The 20405-nt window shown below is 38.7% G+C and overlaps 1 protein-coding gene and 1 long non-coding RNA gene across 4 annotated transcripts in view; one reads left to right on the top strand and one right to left on the bottom strand.

Moving 5' to 3' along the window:
- The window catches only part of LOC143305653 (uncharacterized), a 29866-nt gene extending 28783 nt beyond the window's left edge, over positions 1-1083 (top strand). Inside the window, exon 3 of the long non-coding RNA XR_013062717.1 lies at positions 952-1083. This is a non-coding gene — a long non-coding RNA (uncharacterized LOC143305653). The remainder of the gene's footprint in view (positions 1-951) is intronic.
- Positions 1-20405, bottom strand: part of LOC117601046 (hydrocephalus-inducing protein homolog) — a 35173-nt gene that overhangs the window by 1728 nt on the left and 13040 nt on the right. For 2 of the 3 annotated variants that reach the window (XM_034317294.2, XM_034317313.2), the window contains exons 29-71: positions 18728-18878; positions 18457-18674; positions 18177-18388; positions 17846-18124; positions 17556-17717; positions 17323-17494; positions 16229-16666; positions 15962-16155; positions 15706-15893; positions 15435-15600; positions 14716-14831; positions 14570-14656; positions 14386-14509; positions 13945-14040; positions 13423-13874; positions 13260-13360; positions 13029-13155; positions 12853-12963; positions 12558-12800; positions 12275-12498; positions 12082-12202; positions 11877-12013; positions 11066-11308; positions 10704-11004; positions 10379-10639; positions 9963-10287; positions 8666-8947; positions 8349-8593; positions 7983-8279; positions 7623-7908; positions 6782-7001; positions 6495-6722; positions 5414-5718; positions 5175-5334; positions 4827-5022; positions 3648-3881; positions 3406-3575; positions 3138-3342; positions 1999-2570; positions 1757-1892; positions 943-1233; positions 665-880; positions 9-119 (exon numbers count right to left, since the gene is read on the bottom strand). In XM_034317294.2, the coding sequence (XP_034173185.2) occupies positions 9-119; positions 665-880; positions 943-1233; positions 1757-1892; positions 1999-2570; positions 3138-3342; positions 3406-3575; positions 3648-3881; positions 4827-5022; positions 5175-5334; positions 5414-5718; positions 6495-6722; positions 6782-7001; positions 7623-7908; positions 7983-8279; positions 8349-8593; positions 8666-8947; positions 9963-10287; positions 10379-10639; positions 10704-11004; positions 11066-11308; positions 11877-12013; positions 12082-12202; positions 12275-12498; positions 12558-12800; positions 12853-12963; positions 13029-13155; positions 13260-13360; positions 13423-13874; positions 13945-14040; positions 14386-14509; positions 14570-14656; positions 14716-14831; positions 15435-15600; positions 15706-15893; positions 15962-16155; positions 16229-16666; positions 17323-17494; positions 17556-17717; positions 17846-18124; positions 18177-18388; positions 18457-18674; positions 18728-18878 (9403 nt within the window). The remainder of the gene's footprint in view (positions 1-8; positions 120-664; positions 881-942; positions 1234-1756; positions 1893-1998; positions 2571-3137; positions 3343-3405; positions 3576-3647; positions 3882-4826; positions 5023-5174; positions 5335-5413; positions 5719-6494; positions 6723-6781; positions 7002-7622; positions 7909-7982; positions 8280-8348; positions 8594-8665; positions 8948-9962; positions 10288-10378; positions 10640-10703; positions 11005-11065; positions 11309-11876; positions 12014-12081; positions 12203-12274; positions 12499-12557; positions 12801-12852; positions 12964-13028; positions 13156-13259; positions 13361-13422; positions 13875-13944; positions 14041-14385; positions 14510-14569; positions 14657-14715; positions 14832-15434; positions 15601-15705; positions 15894-15961; positions 16156-16228; positions 16667-17322; positions 17495-17555; positions 17718-17845; positions 18125-18176; positions 18389-18456; positions 18675-18727; positions 18879-20405) is intronic. The other variant, XM_034317303.2, reaches the window with a different exon arrangement.

Raw genomic sequence — 20405 nt, 5'->3', positions numbered from 1 at the left:
ACAATTACTTTAAAATTGAATTCCGATTCTTCGTAAGAATAAAAAACAGCACGATAATCTCGTCGCCCATTCGCTGGTACATCAATCCTGTTGTTGCCCAGAAACTTGAACAAAGGTATCTGTTAATGGAAGACAAGAAAAAAATAAATTTAAGGAACGTAGAATTTCATTTATGCCAGGGGTGGGCAATTTTGGCTCGGGGGCCACTTTGTAGAAGCGGAGGTTAGCGGAGGGCCGCACCTTTTCAAACGATTGCATTCATTAGTTAACTTTGCATTTCAGAAAGGTATAAATTGTAGCATAAAAATCAATAAATATAAATTCAATAAAATAGTCGCAGTTTTATTCAATTTATTTAAATACGAGACGAATCTTCTGTTTAACCTGCGGCCCGCGGGCCACTCGTGGCTCCTTCCCCCACCACGCAACTCGCGCATGGCTTCCCCCACTCTTCCAATATTTGACGCATATTCCTAGTCCTATCTGCTAGAAACCGCTGCCCTACTACTGACACTACTGGAGTGGGGGAAGTCTGAAGCGGTAAGAGTGGGAGCAGTGCCTGGCGCACGGTAAGGAAATCTCGGATTAAGGCGGATTTTTCTGACCGCGTGTGGCCCGCGGGCTGCTATTTGCCCACCCCTGATTTATGCTATAATGATAGGACCTTCGATTGCTCCTCATCGTTATTTAATAATTCAATTTTGCATATGAATCGTTGTTGTCTATTGAGCCAGTTTTGAACAGTCAACGATTCCGTATATTTCGTTTTCGCCGGAAATTGGCGTGTAATAATTGCTGTAGCTTCCGGCGGAAAGCTTCTTCCATGAAGAGAATACAATATGGGTGTATTTTCATCTGGTAGTTTCAACAATAACGTTCCCTGCACAAATGATATTCCGTGTAATAATTATTTATTGTAATCGGTCTAACACGAATGTTTACTGTGTGCAGGTTGTCCTCGGAGTTCATTGTAAGAGGTGCGTAAGTGATCACGCAAGAGCCGAATCCCTTCGCAGGAATCTTCAGCACTTCTTCGACGATGAAGTAGTCACCAGTAATTTCCGGCTTCAACGTCCAAGATAGGTGAGTGTCATTCATGATAACGAACGATTGCACGCTTTTCTCGCGTACAAAAGACTCGAACAGGATGGTCTCTGTTGGTTCCGGAAGTTGACAGCATCCTCCGGTGATTTTCGTCCTCAGGGAACCGTATTTTTCAATTTCTATCGTTGCCTGGAGCAATAATATTTAAACGTAGTCTTAATTAATTATCCGGGTTTTTTTCCGATCCGATGATATAATTAACCCTTTGTACTCGTATTTATATTTGAGAAGGGTACCAATCAACTCAAAATTTCTTTCATTTATTTCTTTTATTTTATTTTATATATACACACACATCTGAGCAGAAACTAAAAGAAAACATTGTAACAAGGGTCCCTAGAATGAAATACTATAATAATAAAATGTAGAATGGCGACTATATGGTGACATACGAGTGGAAAGGGTTAAAAAGGAGCGCAGAACCCCTGAAAATGTCTATATTTAAAAAATCCGCCAAAATAAAGTGACACCATCTACTGTTTGCTGCACTAAATGAGTTTATTTCTGATTTCGCCAGTAGAGGCGCTAAACATCGACTTTTAGTTCTTATTATCAACAGTAGGCAGTGGTAGTGTATCGAACAGCGCGAATTTTAACTTACAAATTCACCTCTTTTAATTTGGCAAAATGATGGTATTTTAAAATAACTCACTTCACCGTCGATCGTAGTGGCCTCTTCATAGGGTTGAAAACTGACCATGAAAGTGATATCCATACCAGGGGAGCAATAGCCGTTTAAAGGGTCGATTTTAAACACATCTGGTAATTTTGAGGTGTTCCATTTAAACCTAAATTAATTTCCTTACTTAGCGAACTTAATATATTCATTATCACCTAAATATAAAACCTTTCCAATCAACAAGTGATCGTTAAACGACAAAATCGTGCACGAACCTTGCACCCACGTCACCGGTGTTCATTAAAACCACCCTAGTCTCGCTAGTGTAGCCTTGGACGACCGTGCCAAATGAGACCCGGGTCCTATTTAGTTGGAACTCGGCTGCGACGCAACTTCCTTGCACAACGAACAACGGCATAATAGTTGAACCAGTCTGAAGGGCCACTTTACTCAGAAACGGTGTTATTCTCGAGGTAGCTTTGAAAGTGACCAACACGTTGGTCCTCTTGTTGGGTTTCAACACGACGTTCGTTGACGGTTCGATTTTCAATACTTCCGAAAGCCTCGGCTCCTTGGTCTGAAGCGCTATATCCTGGGTCCAGGAACGTTTCGTTTCCATGATGGACGCTCGTTCCAAATCAATAGGGGTGCTTTCAACATTTTGCGTCGTTAAACACTGAGAACGTTCCCGGTGTTGCTCGTAACTGCTGAGGTTCTTCAACAAATCGAATCGTACATCTATCGATGCCAAACCCTCGTTCACCACTGGGATCCTCCTGGTGACGGTCCTGGAAACGGACACGCTGCCCAGGTCGATGCACTTGTCGCGAGGATTCACTAGACGGATCTGAAAGAGATTTAGGTCGAGCAATTCGGCAATTCGTTTCCCATGGGTCGAATGACGAATGGGAAAGGGTATGCCGGATAAGATGGTCAAAGGTGCTCTTGAGCCGATTTTACTTAGCAATGCACCATTCGATAGCTTATCCCAAAAAACCATGGTACACCAAGTTTCAACCCTGTACCTCAACCGGGAGGGTTGTTATAAATTATCGTTTTTGCCATATTTCTCTTATTTAACATTATGCAAGAAATCTGAAAAAATTCACAGTGATAAATAAGCATGTCTAGAATATTCTAGAATTTTTTCAGATTTTTTGCATATAAATAGGAGAAATATGGCAAAAACGGTAATTTCTATCTTACAGGGTTGAAACTTGGTGTACCATGGTTTTTTGGGATAAGCTATCGAATGGTGCATTGGTGCATTTTTGACCATCTTATCCTGCTATACTCTTTACTTTGTTAAAGTAACTTTAGCTTTCTCCTTGGAACCTTTCGATTCTTTCACGGAACTTACCGCTCGCGCAAAGTTTTAACAAGTCGATGCTTGTTTCGGTGGAAGGTAACTCACTTTGTAAGTGATTCCCTCGCCGAGGATCGTTATTTTCCTTTCGTTCGCCGAGTTGATCGTGAACAGCAAGCACTCACGGTACTTGGTTTCCTTTAATGGTTTAAAAGTGATCGGTATAGAGATCGTGGAGTTGGCTGCAAGGGCCTGAGAGATCGAAGCGAGATCGACGGACAGGTGAGGTTTTTCCTCGAATTTGCACTCGACTCTGTACGAAAGGAGGTGGGAATTTATCTGCGAACGGTATACAGATTTTTCTCGTGGAACTCACATGAATGCCACGTTCTCGGAATTCTGCACAAGGAGCTCCTTGTAATAAGAGATACCGTTGTTCTCTTGGATGTAACAGGGCCCGAAATCGTAGCGACTGAAGCTGAAGTCGAGGGCAGGTTTCTTCGAGCTGGCTCTCAGCAGAAATCGATAACTCGGACCATTGGTAATCTGCAGGAAATTAAAGAGCATCGACAGTCTGAGTACCACGAAAGTCACTTTCGTCGTTATACGGATCAGAACCTTCAGGAGGACGCAGTGATCTTTGATGATCGTCTTCCGGAGCGTCTTTAACGTCAGACAACAGGTCGATTGAGATTCGCTGAATACGTGTCCCTGTTTCTGCGAAGTCAAGATCGTGTAAGCGTCTCTAGATGCAATTTCTGGCGTTATACCAAGGTCCCAGGTGTAATAAAACGCCACATTGCCAGAATTTTTCACCTCGAATTCGATAGTGGTCGATGATTCCATTATCAGCTTCAAATAAAAAAAGAATAATTATTTGAATGAAAAAAAATTTTTAATATACCACGTTTTTAAGACGGACTAAAAAGTATAAAATAATTTTTCCTAGCCCCATACTGATAGTCCTGAAAATTTGTGATTGGGAATTTTTAATAGCTATGAATATAATTGTAAGATTTAAAACGAAAAACGATATTGATGCATGAATAATTCACCTAAGTCACTAACAATTTTATTGCACTGCAAATAATATGAATTGTTGTGTGAGTTTTTTCAACGGCAGCTACTCTCTACACTCACTATTATTTTGTTTTTCGTTTTAAATCTTACAAGTATTTTCATAGCTATTAAAAATTCCTAATTACAAATTTTCAGGACTATCTGTATGGGGCTAGGAAAAATTATTTTATACTTTTTATAAAAATCTTTTTTATTTAAATAATAATTTTCTGTTTTTTAGTCGTATGTGTGAAATTTTTCAATCGATTTTAAACATTTTGATGAGATTATAACAGAGACATGTGGTAAATTTCAGGTTGATTTCAGTTTCTCTTCACCTGATCATATCTGAAATAGAAAATTGTTATACCTACCTACCAATAATATATCAATCTGTTTAATTTTTATTCTCTTGAAAAATAAAATAAAGAAGCAAGCAAAATTAATGTCATAAGACTGTTTTTTGCGAGTTAATATTGCATTGTCATCCAGTTCTGAACTATGTTTAAAGTTTCAAGTCTCAAGTTAGTTTAAAAACAATTGCAAAATTTGTACCGAACAGACAGACAAACAAGAAAGTGAGTTAATAAAAACGTGGTATAAAAATAAGTTCCATGAAAATTTTGTAATTGATTCATGCGTTAAATAAAAGAAGAGAATCGTGTGCCTTAAATCTGAATGAGAACAAAATTAGTGGAAGAGTAAAACGTTTTAGTAATGAAAGAGATTCGCTTTTACCCTGCCCAGGTCGATGACATTGTCTTTGTCTTGAAAAGCTTGCGCGATTTCGTGGCCGGGGCTGATATACGAAACCGAAGACACGATCTCGTAAACGACTGCGGTGACGAAAACCGTGAGGGGTCTTTTCATCAGTTTTATGCCGCACTGAATGGAAAAGTAGAATTCGCCGACCCGAGTTGGATGGTACTCGACCCTGTGGACGAATTAAAATGTTCACCGAACCGTCCCTCGAACGCGCTTTCTTCGTGCTACGAATTTTCCCGCTGGAAGAATTATTAATTTCACCGGAAGCGATGAACGTTTAATTAGAGAAACGGGAAACAATTGTAACGTGAAAATAATCACCAGAGAAACTGTTCCTGTTTCGCCACCAGAACACCGGTCATCGGAGTAACGCTGAGCCTTTGAAATTTACCCTCGGAATATAAAGAATTTTCAAAAATTGCGAATGGTATATCGTAATCCTCGTTGTTCAATAATCTAATAGAGTCACGAACGTTGTGACCTGAATGAAAATAAAAAGAGAATGAAGAGAAAGGGAGAGGAAGACGTCAGGTTCACGATAAGAATACTTCAAATTCAACCCAAAATTGTTGGCTTCAGTTTCACGTGAACCGTGAGGCAGTGCACAGACGGTTCGGTTACGATCCCGACGACCAGAAAAAGGCACTTGAGATTATATCTCGCGATGGAGAAGAGCCAGAAAGATTCGAAGACGCCGACATTTTCTGCCAGAAACGTGAAAGCCAGGTCGGTTTGTTTACCGCGTTCAGCCATTCCTTCCATTACCGTGCAATGGAAATTCGATATATCCTCCACGCCGCGACACGTTCGATCTTTCCACGAGAAATGGTAATCGTCCGTCGTCGGATTGATCAGATGAAATTTTCTGAAATCGCAATATTGTAGGGATTTATTTTCAGTTATTTTAACAAAAATATTTAATATTGTAGGCGTTTAATAAAGGGGAGAGGGTTTCGTCTCTTCGGACGCCTTTGGTTCGGGCCGGGGACCGCTAGATGGCAGCGAGATGATCAGTGACAGTATTCTCGCAAGCGGTCGCCCGGCGTGCGTTCCAAATTGCGGTATGTTAGGAGTCTGGGGCAGGGATCGTCTGCTGTCAGCCCCACTGACGAGTCTGACAGACGATCCCGAGACGATCCCGCCCTTTTTCTCCCCCCTCCTACAATATGAAAAATAAAATACAACTCTTCGCTCCATGGTCCTCTCGCACAATTCTCTATTAACGACTACTACTCTCTCAATATTCTCGCACAGCTACTTTTTCCTTCCACCCTCACGACGCTCTTGCTTTCTTAAATTCACTCATACACGGTCACATTCAATCACCGATTCGTACACACATGCATTCTCATTCCGAAGAACTGTCAGTCGGTCCAAACATTCTTTATTCACGGAGAGGAAATACATTTACGTATGCATGGGTGATCCCCTATTGCACTATTCGACTAAGAGAGCCCGGGCAGTGTGGGACTCGTACCACCCACGCCAAAAAATTCGGCGTGTCTTTATTCACACCTCACTCGATTCGACTATCATACGACCCAAACACCCTTATCTCACATCCCATAGTATTTTCCCTGTTGCTACTTTAATTAGTGTATCCCTAGCTAACTACGAAGTTCATTAAAGTTACGTGCTTACTTGACGTGGGTGCCACCGGTGCCGACCACTTTAAATTCGATTACCCTGATATTCTGCCACAGGCTGGAATCCTCTATGTCGTATCCAACAGGACCGGGTAGTTTTCCATCCCTTCTGCCGCTAGTTACGTAGTCGCTTTCCTGTATGTCGAAGTGACAATAGGGTAACAAACTTCTTCCCACAACTGGTATAGTCAGGTTCATTTTGTTTCGATCGATATTATCTATTCTATTAAATAAGCGATTATTAAAAACATTCATCTATTCTGAAATAATGTTTCTGGTTACCTGCATATAAGATACGCTTTGTAGTGAAACACGTCCATCGGAGAGAATTTCAGGGTGAATTGAACGGATTCTTGAGGCGATAACATTCCTGTTTCCGGGGAAATTGAAAATGGTAGATCGTCTTCCACCCAGCTGTCAGCGGTTCTCCCTGATAATCCAGCTGTGCTACTGAAGAGATCTGACTTTTTTGCACTGCTCTTTGTTGAAACTGCTCTTGCGTCTGTTAATTATTATAAAAATTTTCGTTGACGCCTGAGCAATGATAATAATTCAAATGAAAGGACACCTTGAATTGAATATTTGAAAGGTGAATAGTGATTGCACAGTAGTAGTGTAGTAGAATACGTTAAATATATTTTACAAATACAGAGTATACTAAATTAATTGTAGTTGTAGGCGTTTAGTAGAGGGGAAGAGGGTTTTGTCTCCCTAGACGCCTTCGGTTCGGGCCGGAGACCGCTAGGTGGCGGCGAGACGGTAGCGTTCTCGCTAGTGGTCACCCGGCATGCGTTCCGAATTGCGATATGATCGTTTGTTGTCAGCCCCACTGACGAGTCTGACAGACGATCCCGAGACGAAATGCCTTTTTCTCCCCTCTCCTACATAGTGAAGATAATTTTGGACGGCGAGTTAAGTATACTTTGTACTTGCAAAATATATTTAACGTATTCTACTACACTTTTACTGTGCAGTCACCATCCACCCTTCAAATATTCATACGCCGTTAATTCTGCGTGTGAAGGTTTTCTTTCATCCTAATTATTACCATTGCTCACGCGTCAACAATTTTCATCGAGTTCTAATTTACGAAATGGTACTTATTTAACCGGTCCAGATTTACCATATTGCAGCGGTGTACATGGTAAAGAGAACAGTTTCACGCTGCCTGTACCACCTTGCCTGTACTTATCGAATTTCCCATGAGGGAAATCGGTGGTAATCGAAAAGATTCTCTTGGCATTCGAAGGCGATTGAGAACTAGACTCGGTAACAATTTTTCGTCTGGAAAAAGTATGTAAACTGTCTCCTTGTTCTCTTTTTGGATATTGCTCGTCCATGTTGATCTTCCAAGCGTACAGCGTGTTTACGATTCCCGGATTCGTTAGCGTAAACTTGTATTCCCTGGTCTGTGATCGAACCGTGTAATTAACGCAATTCTAAAACGAGTTCATAAATATTAGGAATAATTAGAAAGTCATACCTGGAACATCAAGGTATCTTTGAAGTGGATTTCTTCAACATCACAGGAATATTCTGAGAACGCAACGGTCGCGTTTAGCAACAGATTAATACTGTTGCTGGTTCCAGGTGTGATCTCGTGTAATGGTTCTGCAGTTGGTTGTACGATTTTTTTCGCCAGCAATTCCATTTCGTTCATTTGCTCCACTATTTCCGGCCGAACCTTTTCCCATTTAACTTCAGTTTGCCTGTCGTCCCAAGGTGCTTCGCCCTTCGAATCCACCAGTATGATTTCGCATAAGCTGCACTCGATAGGAACCTGCGATAAAAATAGGAAATTCAAAATTGATTCTTCTCTTCGTGCCTCGGTTTCATTGCAGAAACGTACGTTCGAGTGATTTATTGGTTCCGACGCGAGGAAAGTAGCAACAACTTCCTTGCACGTTTGGTACTTGAGGTGTCCGATCGTTGGCATGAACACTACATGGGGATGCGCGCCCCATTGGAAACGAAACCATCGATCCAAGGATTTATTGAAGATCCGGAAAGTTTTCTTGTACATTTTGCTAACGAAACAGAGACCGTAGTCGAGGTTGTAAGTCAGTGTCACTGGGAGGCTCGAGTTGGCCGGTACTGAAATTCATTTTTATCTCAATTTCTTTTTAAAACAAAATTTCAGAACGTTATTTTTTATTTTTTTTTTACTTGATATCAAGGAATTTTGTTTCGATGATAGTCTTCGTAATCTGGAAGAAGTTCTACTTTTCTTTTTACGTTTATTATCATCGAACTCTAAACCATCCAAAACTACCAGCTCCAAGTACGATTCACCTTCCAAATTTATCACTAAATTTTCGTAAGGATTGTCAATGATATGCATACGAACTTTCCCGTAGAATGTCCCGATTTCATCGGGAGAAAATGCGACTTTGAATCGGGCTACGTTTTCAGGGGATAGAAGGATCATTACGCATCGGTCGTTAGATTCTATGACAAAGAAAAGTTGAAATTTTTATCGTTTAATACTGTAGAAGAGGGGAGAAAAAGGCGTGTCGTCTCGGGATCGCCTGTCAAGGCTGATTCAGACACGACTAGAAATTTAGTCGAGTGGCGAGTAATCTAGTAACTTGCTATAATATGGACACTGCAGTTTAGCTTCTCTCATCACTAACTAGGCTTCCCCCACCATTAACTAGGCTTCCCCCACCGCTAACTACGCTTCCCAAACCACTAACTAGGCTTCCCCCACCACTAACTAGGCTTCCCTCACCACTAACAAGTCTTCCCCCATCACTAACCAGGCTTCCCCCATCACTAACCAGGCTTCCCCACCACTAACCAGGCTTTCCCCACCGCTAACTAGGCTTCCCCCACGACTAACTAGGCTTTCCCTATCACTAACTAGGCTTTCCCCACCACTAACTAGGTTTTTCCCACCGGTAACTACGCTTTCCCCACCACTAACTAGGCTTCCCCTACGACCAACTAGGCTTCCCCCATCACTAACCAGGCTTCCTCCACCACTAATTAGGCTTTTCCCACCACTAAACTAGGCTTTTCCCACCACTAAACTAGGCTTTCCCCACCACTAACTAGGCTTTCCCCACCACTAACTAGGTGTCCGAAAAGACCTGTCCGCGATTTCCAAAGCTCAACTGTACTAGTCCGGACATTTTTCCATGCGCTAAAGGTTTAGTAGTAAGTAAGTAGCTACTCGCCACTTGACTAAATTACTAGTCGTGTCTGAACCAGCCTTCAGCAGACTCGTCAGTGGGGCTGACAACTGACGATCCCTGCCTCAGACATCTATTATACCACAATTCGGAACTTCTATTATATTGAAACTGCATGCTGGGCGACCGCTTGCGAGAATACTGATCCACCGATCATCTCGCCGCCACCTAGCGGTCCCCGGCCCGAACTAAAGAGGTCCGGGGAGACGAAACCCTCTCTCCCTCTCCACTAAACGTCTACAATACTAAACAAAACAATTCTATTTTACCATCGTGATCTTTGTCCAAAAGTTGCAAGAAATGGCGCGAGTCAGATACGGGAGAAAGCTTGAAGACATCATTCAAATCTTCTTCGATCTCCACGATTACTTTCGCCTTAATTAACCCGGTATTTTCCAGGCTGAAATATCTCCCGCTAGCTTCGTTAATCAAAGTACGAGGAAAGTTTAAAGCGGCCATTTCTCGTTTCCCGTGGCTCGGTTCCACGATTGCCACTTCCGGTACACAGGATTCCCCTACGAGCTTGATGAACAGCTTTTCTTCTCCCAGATGAATAGGCAGAGCCACGATCATTTGTAAATTTCCTTGATACGTCTGCAAACATTTCCCCGGGAAGTTTAACGAATAATTAACGAACAGCTGTTAAACTTCTCGTTTCGTTGCATAGATAATATTAATTATTCACGTTGATAGCTGTGGGCTTGAATGAAATCGTAAACGTTTTCTGACTCATAGGAGCGATCCTTTCGTTTCGTGGCTCTACTTGAAATGTGTCTTGCTTCGCTGTTTCCGGTATCAGAGAGTCAGATAGGAAATGCACGTCCACGTTTGCCGATACTACTCCGCGATTGTACAGTCTGAAACACGTGCTATGGGTGCTCAGCACCCTGATACGCCGGAAGTAGAGAGCGGCTTCTTGTCGCGCGAACACCGTGTGCGGTCCGATCTAGAGAACAAATTTTTAATTAGCTCGTCGATACTTTGCTGGATTTTCTTAATTATATAAAGACCTCTTTGGGACATTCGAAGTCCTGAATTCGATCGACCACATGATTTTCCTGGAACATCGAATCGAAGTCGTGGAAATCAATACGAGGAACAGCTGATTTCACCGATAATGTAATAGTTTTTCCATTTCTGTTTTCCGGAACAGTATCGTTCACGAGAACAGTCATTCGTTCCTCCTGAGAGCCCGCGAATTCCGGGAAACAATTGATGGCAATTGTGTCGGTTTCACCTGGCTCGATCTGGCCCATCATTTTCGTGACAGTCATTGGTCCCATTGTTAAATGCTCTACTTCCAAACTATCTCTGTTAATAGGACAATAAAATTAGAATTCATAAGAAAGCTTATCTTTCAATTTTCATTTACTTGGCATGACTTTTATCATTTCTGGGAGATTTTTTCTTTCTCTTTGACCATTTTTCTGCGGAATCAGCTGCCACTTGCTTTGCTGTTTGACTCATATAAAGTACCGACGGATGCTTCAATGGGTTGAATATAGTATAACAAAGTTGATATTTTCCAGTGTTCTCGATGTTCAGGTACATGGTTTTCTCGGTGCATATGGCCAGTGTTCCAAAATCGATCAGGGGATAAGGGTGGACTCGAAATCTGTAAGGTAATTAAAAATTAATTATTCACTCATTGCGATATTAAACTATACAGTTAGAGGCAAAAATAAATGGACACTGTTCAAAATAGAATAGCTCAGTTAAAATTTGACTAAATAACTATTTAATGTAGAATATTATAGTGGAAGATTTTCTTTAATTTTTCTAGCTGAATATATAATAATTTTGTTATTGAAAATTTTCTAGTCTAATTCCAAAATAATTCTATAAATATCTTTAATTCCTAAAATTAAAATTAAGGTTTTTTGAGAAGTTATATATGAAAAATATTTATTTTTATCGTTTTAAAAAATTACAATTTGTTGAAATCGCGAAATAAAATAGTGAATGGTAATTTTTCAACTTTTTTATGTGAGTCTACATATAATGAAAATTTAAAATATGTCTTTAACGTAACTCACGTTACGTTGAAATAAAAATACATATTTTAGTGAATTAATCTTTATAGCTTCTGAAAAAACCTGAAGTTATTTAGTCCAATTTTAACCGAGGTATTCTATTCTGAACAGTGTCCACTTATTTTTGCCTCTGACTGTATATTATAATACCTGGTGTAATATGCAATGAGAGAAACAGTAAGAGGTATTTCAGCGATTATTGCAGTCCCCTTTTGAGTATCCAATAAATGGCACTTTAATATTGGAGCATTTTTCAAAGACAACTCAGCCTTCGGTACGAAAACCACCTATAATAAAAGTACCATTATTGTAATCGTTCTCTTTATTCAATTTTTATCATTCAAAAATTACAAACCTCTACGATTCTTTCTTTCTTTGATGGTATAGAACCACTGACAGGTTGAACTTGAAGATCCTTCTTCAAATTTTTCGGCAAATTTAATTGTTCCAATTTTTCCTTTTCTTCCAACGTGATTCTGTGATAACGAATCATTCAAGAACTTTCTTTTTTAAGATCAGGGGAATAACTTAGGTTTATTGATTCTTACACGTATTTCACCTCGTAATTGCCACGATTTTTTATGGTGAACGAACCAGTAGTAGGAAAGCCGACTTTTATATAGTTCAGATCGATGGGATTCGCGTAATTGATATCGACCTGGACGTCGTAAGTTTCGCCAGTCAGCAAAATGGTGTCTGTGAAAATTGCTTCCTTATCTTCTTCGTATAAGAACGCCTCGAATATCGTCGCTTTCTTTTCTGTTACACCGACCTATAAATATTTTTCTTAATTGCTTTCTAATATAAATAATAATTTCACGGTTTGCTAACCTTGGTGCCATGATAACAAAATTCAACTTTCTGTTCACCCTGCTGTTCAATCGTTCCTTCCGATGGTGAAAATGTTATCTGAGCTTCGGCAGGTTCTTCAGCTTTCAAGGACCAAAAAAGTGGCACTGCTGATTTATTCCTCACGATTAGACTTTGATATTCCATTCGATAAAGGAGCACACGATCGAAGGATATTTGCTTCTTCTCCAATTCGATATCCAATTTCGTACCCTCGTGCTGCAACTATAAAATCGCTTTTAAAAATCTATTAAAAATCAGAAGATTCGTAAGTTACCTCGATCACTTCGACTTTGGGATTATTTTTCACGCACAAGTACAATTTTTCTGAAATTATTCCAAATTTCGTTGCGATTGTGGATAAAACCAGCGACTCACTGTTGCCAGCCTGGGGTAAATTTCCTATCTCGTTAGTAGAAACGGATAATTAAACTTAATTAATTGATAACGCACAGCGATCAGAAGCTCCTCTGATTGAACGAAGAAACATTCAGGATTGTTCTTAGCCAGGAAGAAATGAAGTTCTACGTCCACCTTGGAGATGTTGCAAAACTTTAGCTCGGCTTCTCGACGGTGAGGCCTGTTCAAATAAGACTGTGTAATTGCAGCTGGATTATCTTGGAAAGATAAATTAGTTCTTATAATAGTTCGAGGAAATGGCTTTCTACTTTTGATATCGATAACCTTTTGTCCTTTCGAAGTACCAGCATCGTTCCAAAATCATAAATCCCACTGTCCAAGAAATATGTAGGGATGTATGTTTCGTTCAATTTGCTATTTGCAGTCTGCAAAATAAACAGCGGTTTGTCAATATAATATTTATTACTTAATTTTCTTCACTTAATACCTTTGCAAAAATCGTCTTTGGATTCATATCTAATTTTGGCACGTCAGCAATACCATTGACGTTCACTTGATAAGTGACATTATTCCCATCGACGATGGTGAACGCGTACATTTGTTCATGGAACCCTGTTACTTCCGGTTGAAAGCGGATCTTGAACCTGTGGCACTCTTTCGGAAGCAAGATCCAACGTGCTTTCAAGGGCTCTTCTAAAATCGTCTCCAAATTGGAGACATTATTCGTGTCGATGCTGTCGATCGTGGATGCGATCAAAGAAAGATCTTCAGTTTTGCTCGATCTTTGCTCTTCCGCTTTGTTCCTCCTTTGTCCACGACTTTTCCGATTTCTTCGATTTTCCGCTCGATTTTCTTGCATGCTCAGCTCGCTCGGGTAGATTGATTCGACGACCGATGGAATTTCTGGTACCGAACTGATAGATACCAATTGATAGGTACCTTAACGAGGATTAATCAATCAGTTTATCGATTGGAAAATTGGAAATTAAATTATTAATTAAATTCGTACTCTCGTCTATAGTACTGCTTCGTTTTTCAAAATTTCTTGTCTTAAGAATGGAGTACAATTTTGGTTCAAGATCTGGCTCGGGTACAACCTCGATTGCTATAAAAGAGGTATTAATTAGAAACCTTAGGACATTCAATGAAATAATAAAAACTAAAAAATTAATTAATTTTCCTCTTCTTAAACTCTTAAAAAAAATTTTTTTCCATGAACAATAAAACTAAAAAAATATATAATCTAATTAAAGAATAAAACAATAATTTAATTATTAAAGATCTTAATCTTGTTGAATTTACTAATTTTGTATAAAAATTAAAATAAAATAAACTTTTATTTAATAATAAATAAAATAATCCTGGAGAACATAATCCATGAGTAATTATTATTATATAAGATCTTAAAAATCTTAATTTCTTTAAAGTAAAGATCTATATTTTCACTTACGAAGAGCAGATTTTGCCAAAGAATTTTGACTCATTTGTCCAGTCACCATATCATATATTTTATCCTGCCAAGGATCACTGGATCGCACGTACCAAACGTGAAAATTATTTATTGGTGCCTGCTTCTTAAAATATACAACTTCAGCAATACCAGTATATATTAAAAATTTATCATAAATAGTCACCTCTCTGGCGGTGTCCAATATTCCTACATCTTTGGATTTCGCACTCTTTGGTATTCTACTTTTAGCAGAGGAAGGTGATTCTTGCAACTGAAATAAACTCGTTGGTGCTATCAATGATCTATATCTGTAGTATGATTAATATTTACCAGAATCTTCTTAATTGGGTCCCAGTTGCTAATTACGTTCTTGATTGCTAACAGATCCAAGTAATATTGATCCATTGCCATCGTGATCTCTTTAACTTCCGTTGGAACACCTTTTTCTATAAAACAATCGTAGAAGCATTGGATGCGAGGCATCCGCATACTTGCTTGTTAGGGACGTGCGGGTACCCGATATTACGGGCCCGGGCGGGTTCGGAAAAAATCGGGCGCGCTCGGGTCGGCGTACAGTCAGCTAACTCGACTATTTCGGGTTCGGTCGGGTATAGTCGGGCTGATTCGGACGTGCTTCCGCGGACCGCGGCCCGCGATCCAGCTATGTACTTGTGTTAATACTTGCAATAAGCATGTGCAAAATCTGTTTTATGTGAAATTTTGGAATAAGATAATTTTTATGTGAAAAAATAATACTTGTAACGAATTTATTTGAACTGAATTTTATTCCATGTAACCTGTATGTTCATTTTATCATGAGAGTTGGGTCGCGGGAGCTCGTCCGAATCAGTCCGAGTGCACCCGACTTAACCCGAAATAATCGAGCTACCCGACTGCGCGCATGTATCGGACGCCCGCCCGAGCCTGCCCGAGCCCGCCCGAGCCCGCCCGATGTTTTCCGAATCGACCCGACTAGTCGGGCCGCACATCCCTATTGCTTGTACGAAGAATTTCTCCGGAGAGTCGGCGACGCACGGTGCTTAACTTACTTTGTCTCGGGCTATCCCTGCTCCTCGTTGCTTTGCTGCCAGTTGTATCTCGTTTGCTGGAATGTTTCGAATTCGTGGACTTTTTACTGTTTATCTTTCCTGATTTCGACTTAGGATTTTCTTTTACTTTCGACGTCTTCGAGTTCGTAACGCGTCCACGAACCTCCTGTTAGATAAAATTGCTTTTAACTTTGAATGATATTGAAAATTTGGATATCGATTCATGAAATATAAAGAAAACTAGGTAGGAGCTAACAGAAATGTGAGAAACCTTTTTCTTTTTATGCTCCATCATTCGTTCAAGATATCTGGCTTTTCTTTTGGCTGCTTCCGCCCTTTTGACAGGCAAAATTGCATCTAGATACAGCTTCTTATCTTGTTCTGAAAGCAGATCGTATTGGGACGACGTCATCTCGCGAATGTCCTGAATTTTCTTGCCAACATCGACCATTTTCTCCGCTGCACAGATGGAAATCTTTGATGTATCATGGACGATGTATCATGCTGAACGATTTTCAACGTCATACCTTGTTCTCGTCGAAGCTCACCGACTTTGCTATTGTAATTGGCCATCGAATTAAAGAAAGTAACGAACAGGAAGTACTCAACGTGGCCAATGATCCGCAATAAAAGAAGCAAAACGTCGACGACGCTGTTGCATAGAAAATTGCTTTCCAAACTCTGCAGAACGAAACCGCTTTCGAAATCCTCCATGGATAATCTGCGCAGGGGTAATTTCGTTAACGAGCCCTGAAATTACAGAGAATTTGGAAAATTTGGAAAATCTGTTCTACCGTTCTTCGACAGCTTCGACGAGCAATTCCTGAGCGATTCCAAGGAACGAAGCATTTTGTTTCTTCCTTGGACTTCCACCGTCGAGTATCTTTTCCAGCAATAAAAGACCTTGAATTTTATATTCGTATCGGCTCAAAGGATCCAGCAGTTCCAGTACATCGATTGCAGGTACTTTATTGAGCTCCTTCAAATAATCGGACTCCGCGTGCAATTTAAGGAAAACTTCTTGTTGCGCGTTTGAAGTATCAGTTTTATTCGACCTGGAGGATTTTCCTTTCTTCGGAGAAGACTTCTTGCTCGAAGGATTTCTCGAACTCTTCGTTCTTGAACTTTTTGTTCTTGAAGATGGTTCGTTCGTCATCTCATCCCGTTGCGTTTCTGCATCGGTTGGTGATTCTGTTCCCTCTTTGCGATCGACTTTCATGTTCAAACGATTCCTGATGACAGAAATAGATATATTGAAAGAAGTATTAGGTTGTGTAATAAATTCCCGCGTTTTTTGTATTTTAATAATTTATAAATTAATAATTTATAAACTTAATTTTTTGGTATTAATTTTAATAGTATATATATGCATTCGCAAGTCTTTTTCTTGCTCTACAAAAATATCTGCTTCAATTTTTCGAATTAATTAATTATAATCAATTTTCAGGATTTTCAAATGGAAGTTCCAGGAGGCAAAAAAATTTATTTTCGACATCTGCTCTATTTCGCCTTTCAAAAAGCTATAGAAGCAGCTTGCGACATTTGTGTCGAAAATTAAGTTTTTTGCCTCCTGGAATCTTCCAGTTCAAAAGCCTAGAAATTGATCAAAATTAATTAATTAGAAAAATTGAAGCAGACATGTTTGTAGAGCAAGAAAAAGACTTGCGAATGCAAATATATTTCTTTAATTGGAATTTAATTCAATAAATTTATTAACGATAAATTGCCCCTATATTTGCCTTCAATTAATATATGAAATAATTTTTACTTATATATACTTTACCTAACAAAACACAAAATTGCGGGAAGAAAATGAAATACAAAAAACGCGGGAATTTATTACACAACCTAATAATTTGAAAAAATTAAAGAAATTGGCAAAATTTACTTGTGTCTTTCGAAATCTTCCGAATAATTTTCATAAGCATCATCGATAATTTGTCGCAATTGAATTGAACATGAATTCCCCCCAAGTGCTATTATTTCAGTAATCGCATTGTCGATGTTAAGCACAGGTATTTGTAATGCTCTTGCACTTTTGCATGCAGTTTCTTGATACCCTGTGTCAATTCCATTATTAAATTGTAAATTCATAAAGAAAACAGCAAATAAAAAGAGTACCTGTAAAAGGTGCTCCATGGAAAATAATGCAGACTCTTTTCATCGGTTTCGAAGGATCAGGAAGATCGTCTGATTTCTCTTCTGAATCATTGAATAATTCCTTCACAGGATCTTTCAATTTATTCAAAATATCCGGTGTTTGATACAGAGCGTCTATGTAGCCTTAAAATATTAAAATTAAATTTAATTAAATTTTATAAAATTAAAATATTTAATACAAAATTTAATTTTTAAAAAAACTTTTTAGATTAATATTCAAGAGAATATTTGGTATTCTAATTTGAAATTACAGAAAAGCAGTCTCTGAATCTCTTCAGGATCACTGGTAGGCAAAGGTACGAATTCTACCACACTTTCGTTTAAAATTGAAAATGTTGGACAATCATTTCTCTCCAGATCTATGCTGGAAGCTTCGCTGAAGATATCGCTTCTTTTTCCATGACGACTGGATCCACGAACGCTCGTTTTCTTTCTCGATCGTTTAGTAGATCTACTATCCCGTTTCCTTAGTCTCCTCTTCGACAAGTTGAATTTGCTTGTTCTTTCTTGTTCTGCATCCGTCTCTTTCCCTAAGCAAAATTCAATTAATTCTACATCAAAGTGTTAAACGTGGACACTTACTTTCATTAACATCAGACTGTTCGTCTTCCAGCAAGGTTCCTTCAGGTTCCTCTGTTACCATCGTGCGAGCCATCTCGTTCACAAGTTGCTCGTAAAATTGAAAGAAACTTGTAGGTATGGAATCGCCAGGTTTTCTTGGAGGCAAAAATATTTCCTTTGCTTGATAATAATACAATAGCGTCTTTATGATTTGATCCTCCGTTTGAAAAGAACTAAAAAGGCAAGAGAAAAATTTATTATTTATGATTTATAAACGAAGTTGTTTGTTAATTTTCCTCACTCGTCCAAATGATGCCAGAAAAATTCCACAGGATAATCGCAAGGGTTTTCAATCGTGAAAATTGTTTCTTGAATCTTTGTGAAAGGTACGATTGGTTCGAATTGAATATCAGGTTCAATTACATTTAAATGTTTCTCGATTCCACGGCCGATCAACGTAATCACTTGACTTTCCAGACTGAACTTCACGATTATCTTCAATTTAGCTTCTACGTTGCACTGCAAACAAATCTGACAGTTCCAAAGAAAAATTTCTAATCGCAAGTTCTTACGGTTTGTTGAGGTTTGAAGTTGATACGAATGATTTCTTCGTGACCAGGAGGAATATGATTAGAATTATACTGCACGTAAAAGGGGTAAGTTTCTTGCTGCTTTTTACGAGTTCCTGATAATTTTGCCTCCCACTTGCAGTCGATCAATCCTCTGAAAAATGTTGAAAAATAATCTTATCAATGAAGAAATATAATTGATGCTTACGCTTGTGGCGGGGAGGCAAGAAATTCCGGATAAAACTGAGGTTACGCCTATGGTTCTCACGATGCGGAGGAGTAAGCATTTTTCCCACCGGTGGAAAAGCTCTACTCACGTCGAGTCAGCGAGTTTCTTTTTTTTTTGTCAGCCCTAGTACTCACGCACGCATTTCCAGGAGTCTATGTAGGTCACTCGGTCGATCCTCATTCATTTTCTGGAGTTTTCAATCGGGAGATCCTCGAGTGACCGTAGGACGGGGAATTAAATGGTACAGTCTTCTGGGTGCACAGGGCACGTTCAAACGTTCTTTTTTTAAGGGGTAGTATTAACACTGAGCGCCACGTCACTCATGTATGGGTGACGTTTGAATTTCAATAGTAATCCATCACTCTTATTAGGAATTCTTTGACTTACTTAATTGAAAATACTTGTATTAGATGCTTGAAATTGTGGATGAAAATATAATGAAATGTTTTAAAGATAATATATACTAGTGGAATTAATTCTGGACACTTATATTTTTACTTAAAGGGTATAGCAGGATAAGATGGTCAAAAGTGCCCTTGAGCCGATTCTACTTTGCAATGCACCATTCGATAGCTTATCCCAATAAACCATGGTACACCAAGTTTCAACCCTGTAAGATAGAAATTACCGTTTTTGCCATATTTCTCCTATTTAACATTGTGCAAAAAATCTGAAAAAATTCAAGAATATGTTAGACATGCTTATTTATCATTGTGAATTTTTTCAGATTTTTTGCATAATGTTAAATACGAGAAATATGGCAAAAACGGTAATTTCTATCTTACCCTATAACAACCCTCCCGGTTGAGGTACAGGGTTGAAACTTGGTGTACCGTGGTTTTTTGGGATAAGCTATCGAATGGTGCATTGCGAAGTAGAATCGGCTCAAGGGCACTTTTGACCATCTTATCCTGCTATACCCTTTATATTTATATTCTAATCATTGTTTTCTAATTTTAGGGCGTCACTTAAATAAAAAAATTAGTAAAAAGACCATTTACAGCCATACTTTCAATATACAATAAAAATTGCAATTTCAAAACATCAAAGGAGGTAGACTAAATATTAGAAAAATTAATATCCTTTCATCCTGTGATTGGCTATTTCATATCATGCGTTGTTTCGTGTTGCAAAAATACAAAAAAACAAAAATAACAACATAGTTTGGATCTTTTTAAATTAAAATTTTAAAACATTTACAAACCAAATCATGTGAAAATATCAAGTATAAACATTATACAAATTCCTTTTATAATTCAAAAATTAAATTCCAATATTTTAATTTAAAATTAATTTAAATAAATATAAAATATTACGGTATCAATTTAGCATAGCAGAATATACATTTACTGTATAAATATGAAATAAAGAATATTTTTATGCAAAGTGTCCAGAATTAATTCCACTAGTGTACATAAGATTTGTGAAGACGAAAGTAATATTTAATGAAAT

Source organism: Osmia lignaria, chromosome 9 (genome assembly GCF_051020975.1).
Source record: "Osmia lignaria lignaria isolate PbOS001 chromosome 9, iyOsmLign1, whole genome shotgun sequence".
In the NCBI taxonomy this organism is placed as follows: domain Eukaryota; kingdom Metazoa; phylum Arthropoda; class Insecta; order Hymenoptera; family Megachilidae; genus Osmia; species Osmia lignaria.
Note: the sequence above shows the minus strand (reverse complement) of the source record. Positions and strands in the feature narration are given on the sequence as shown.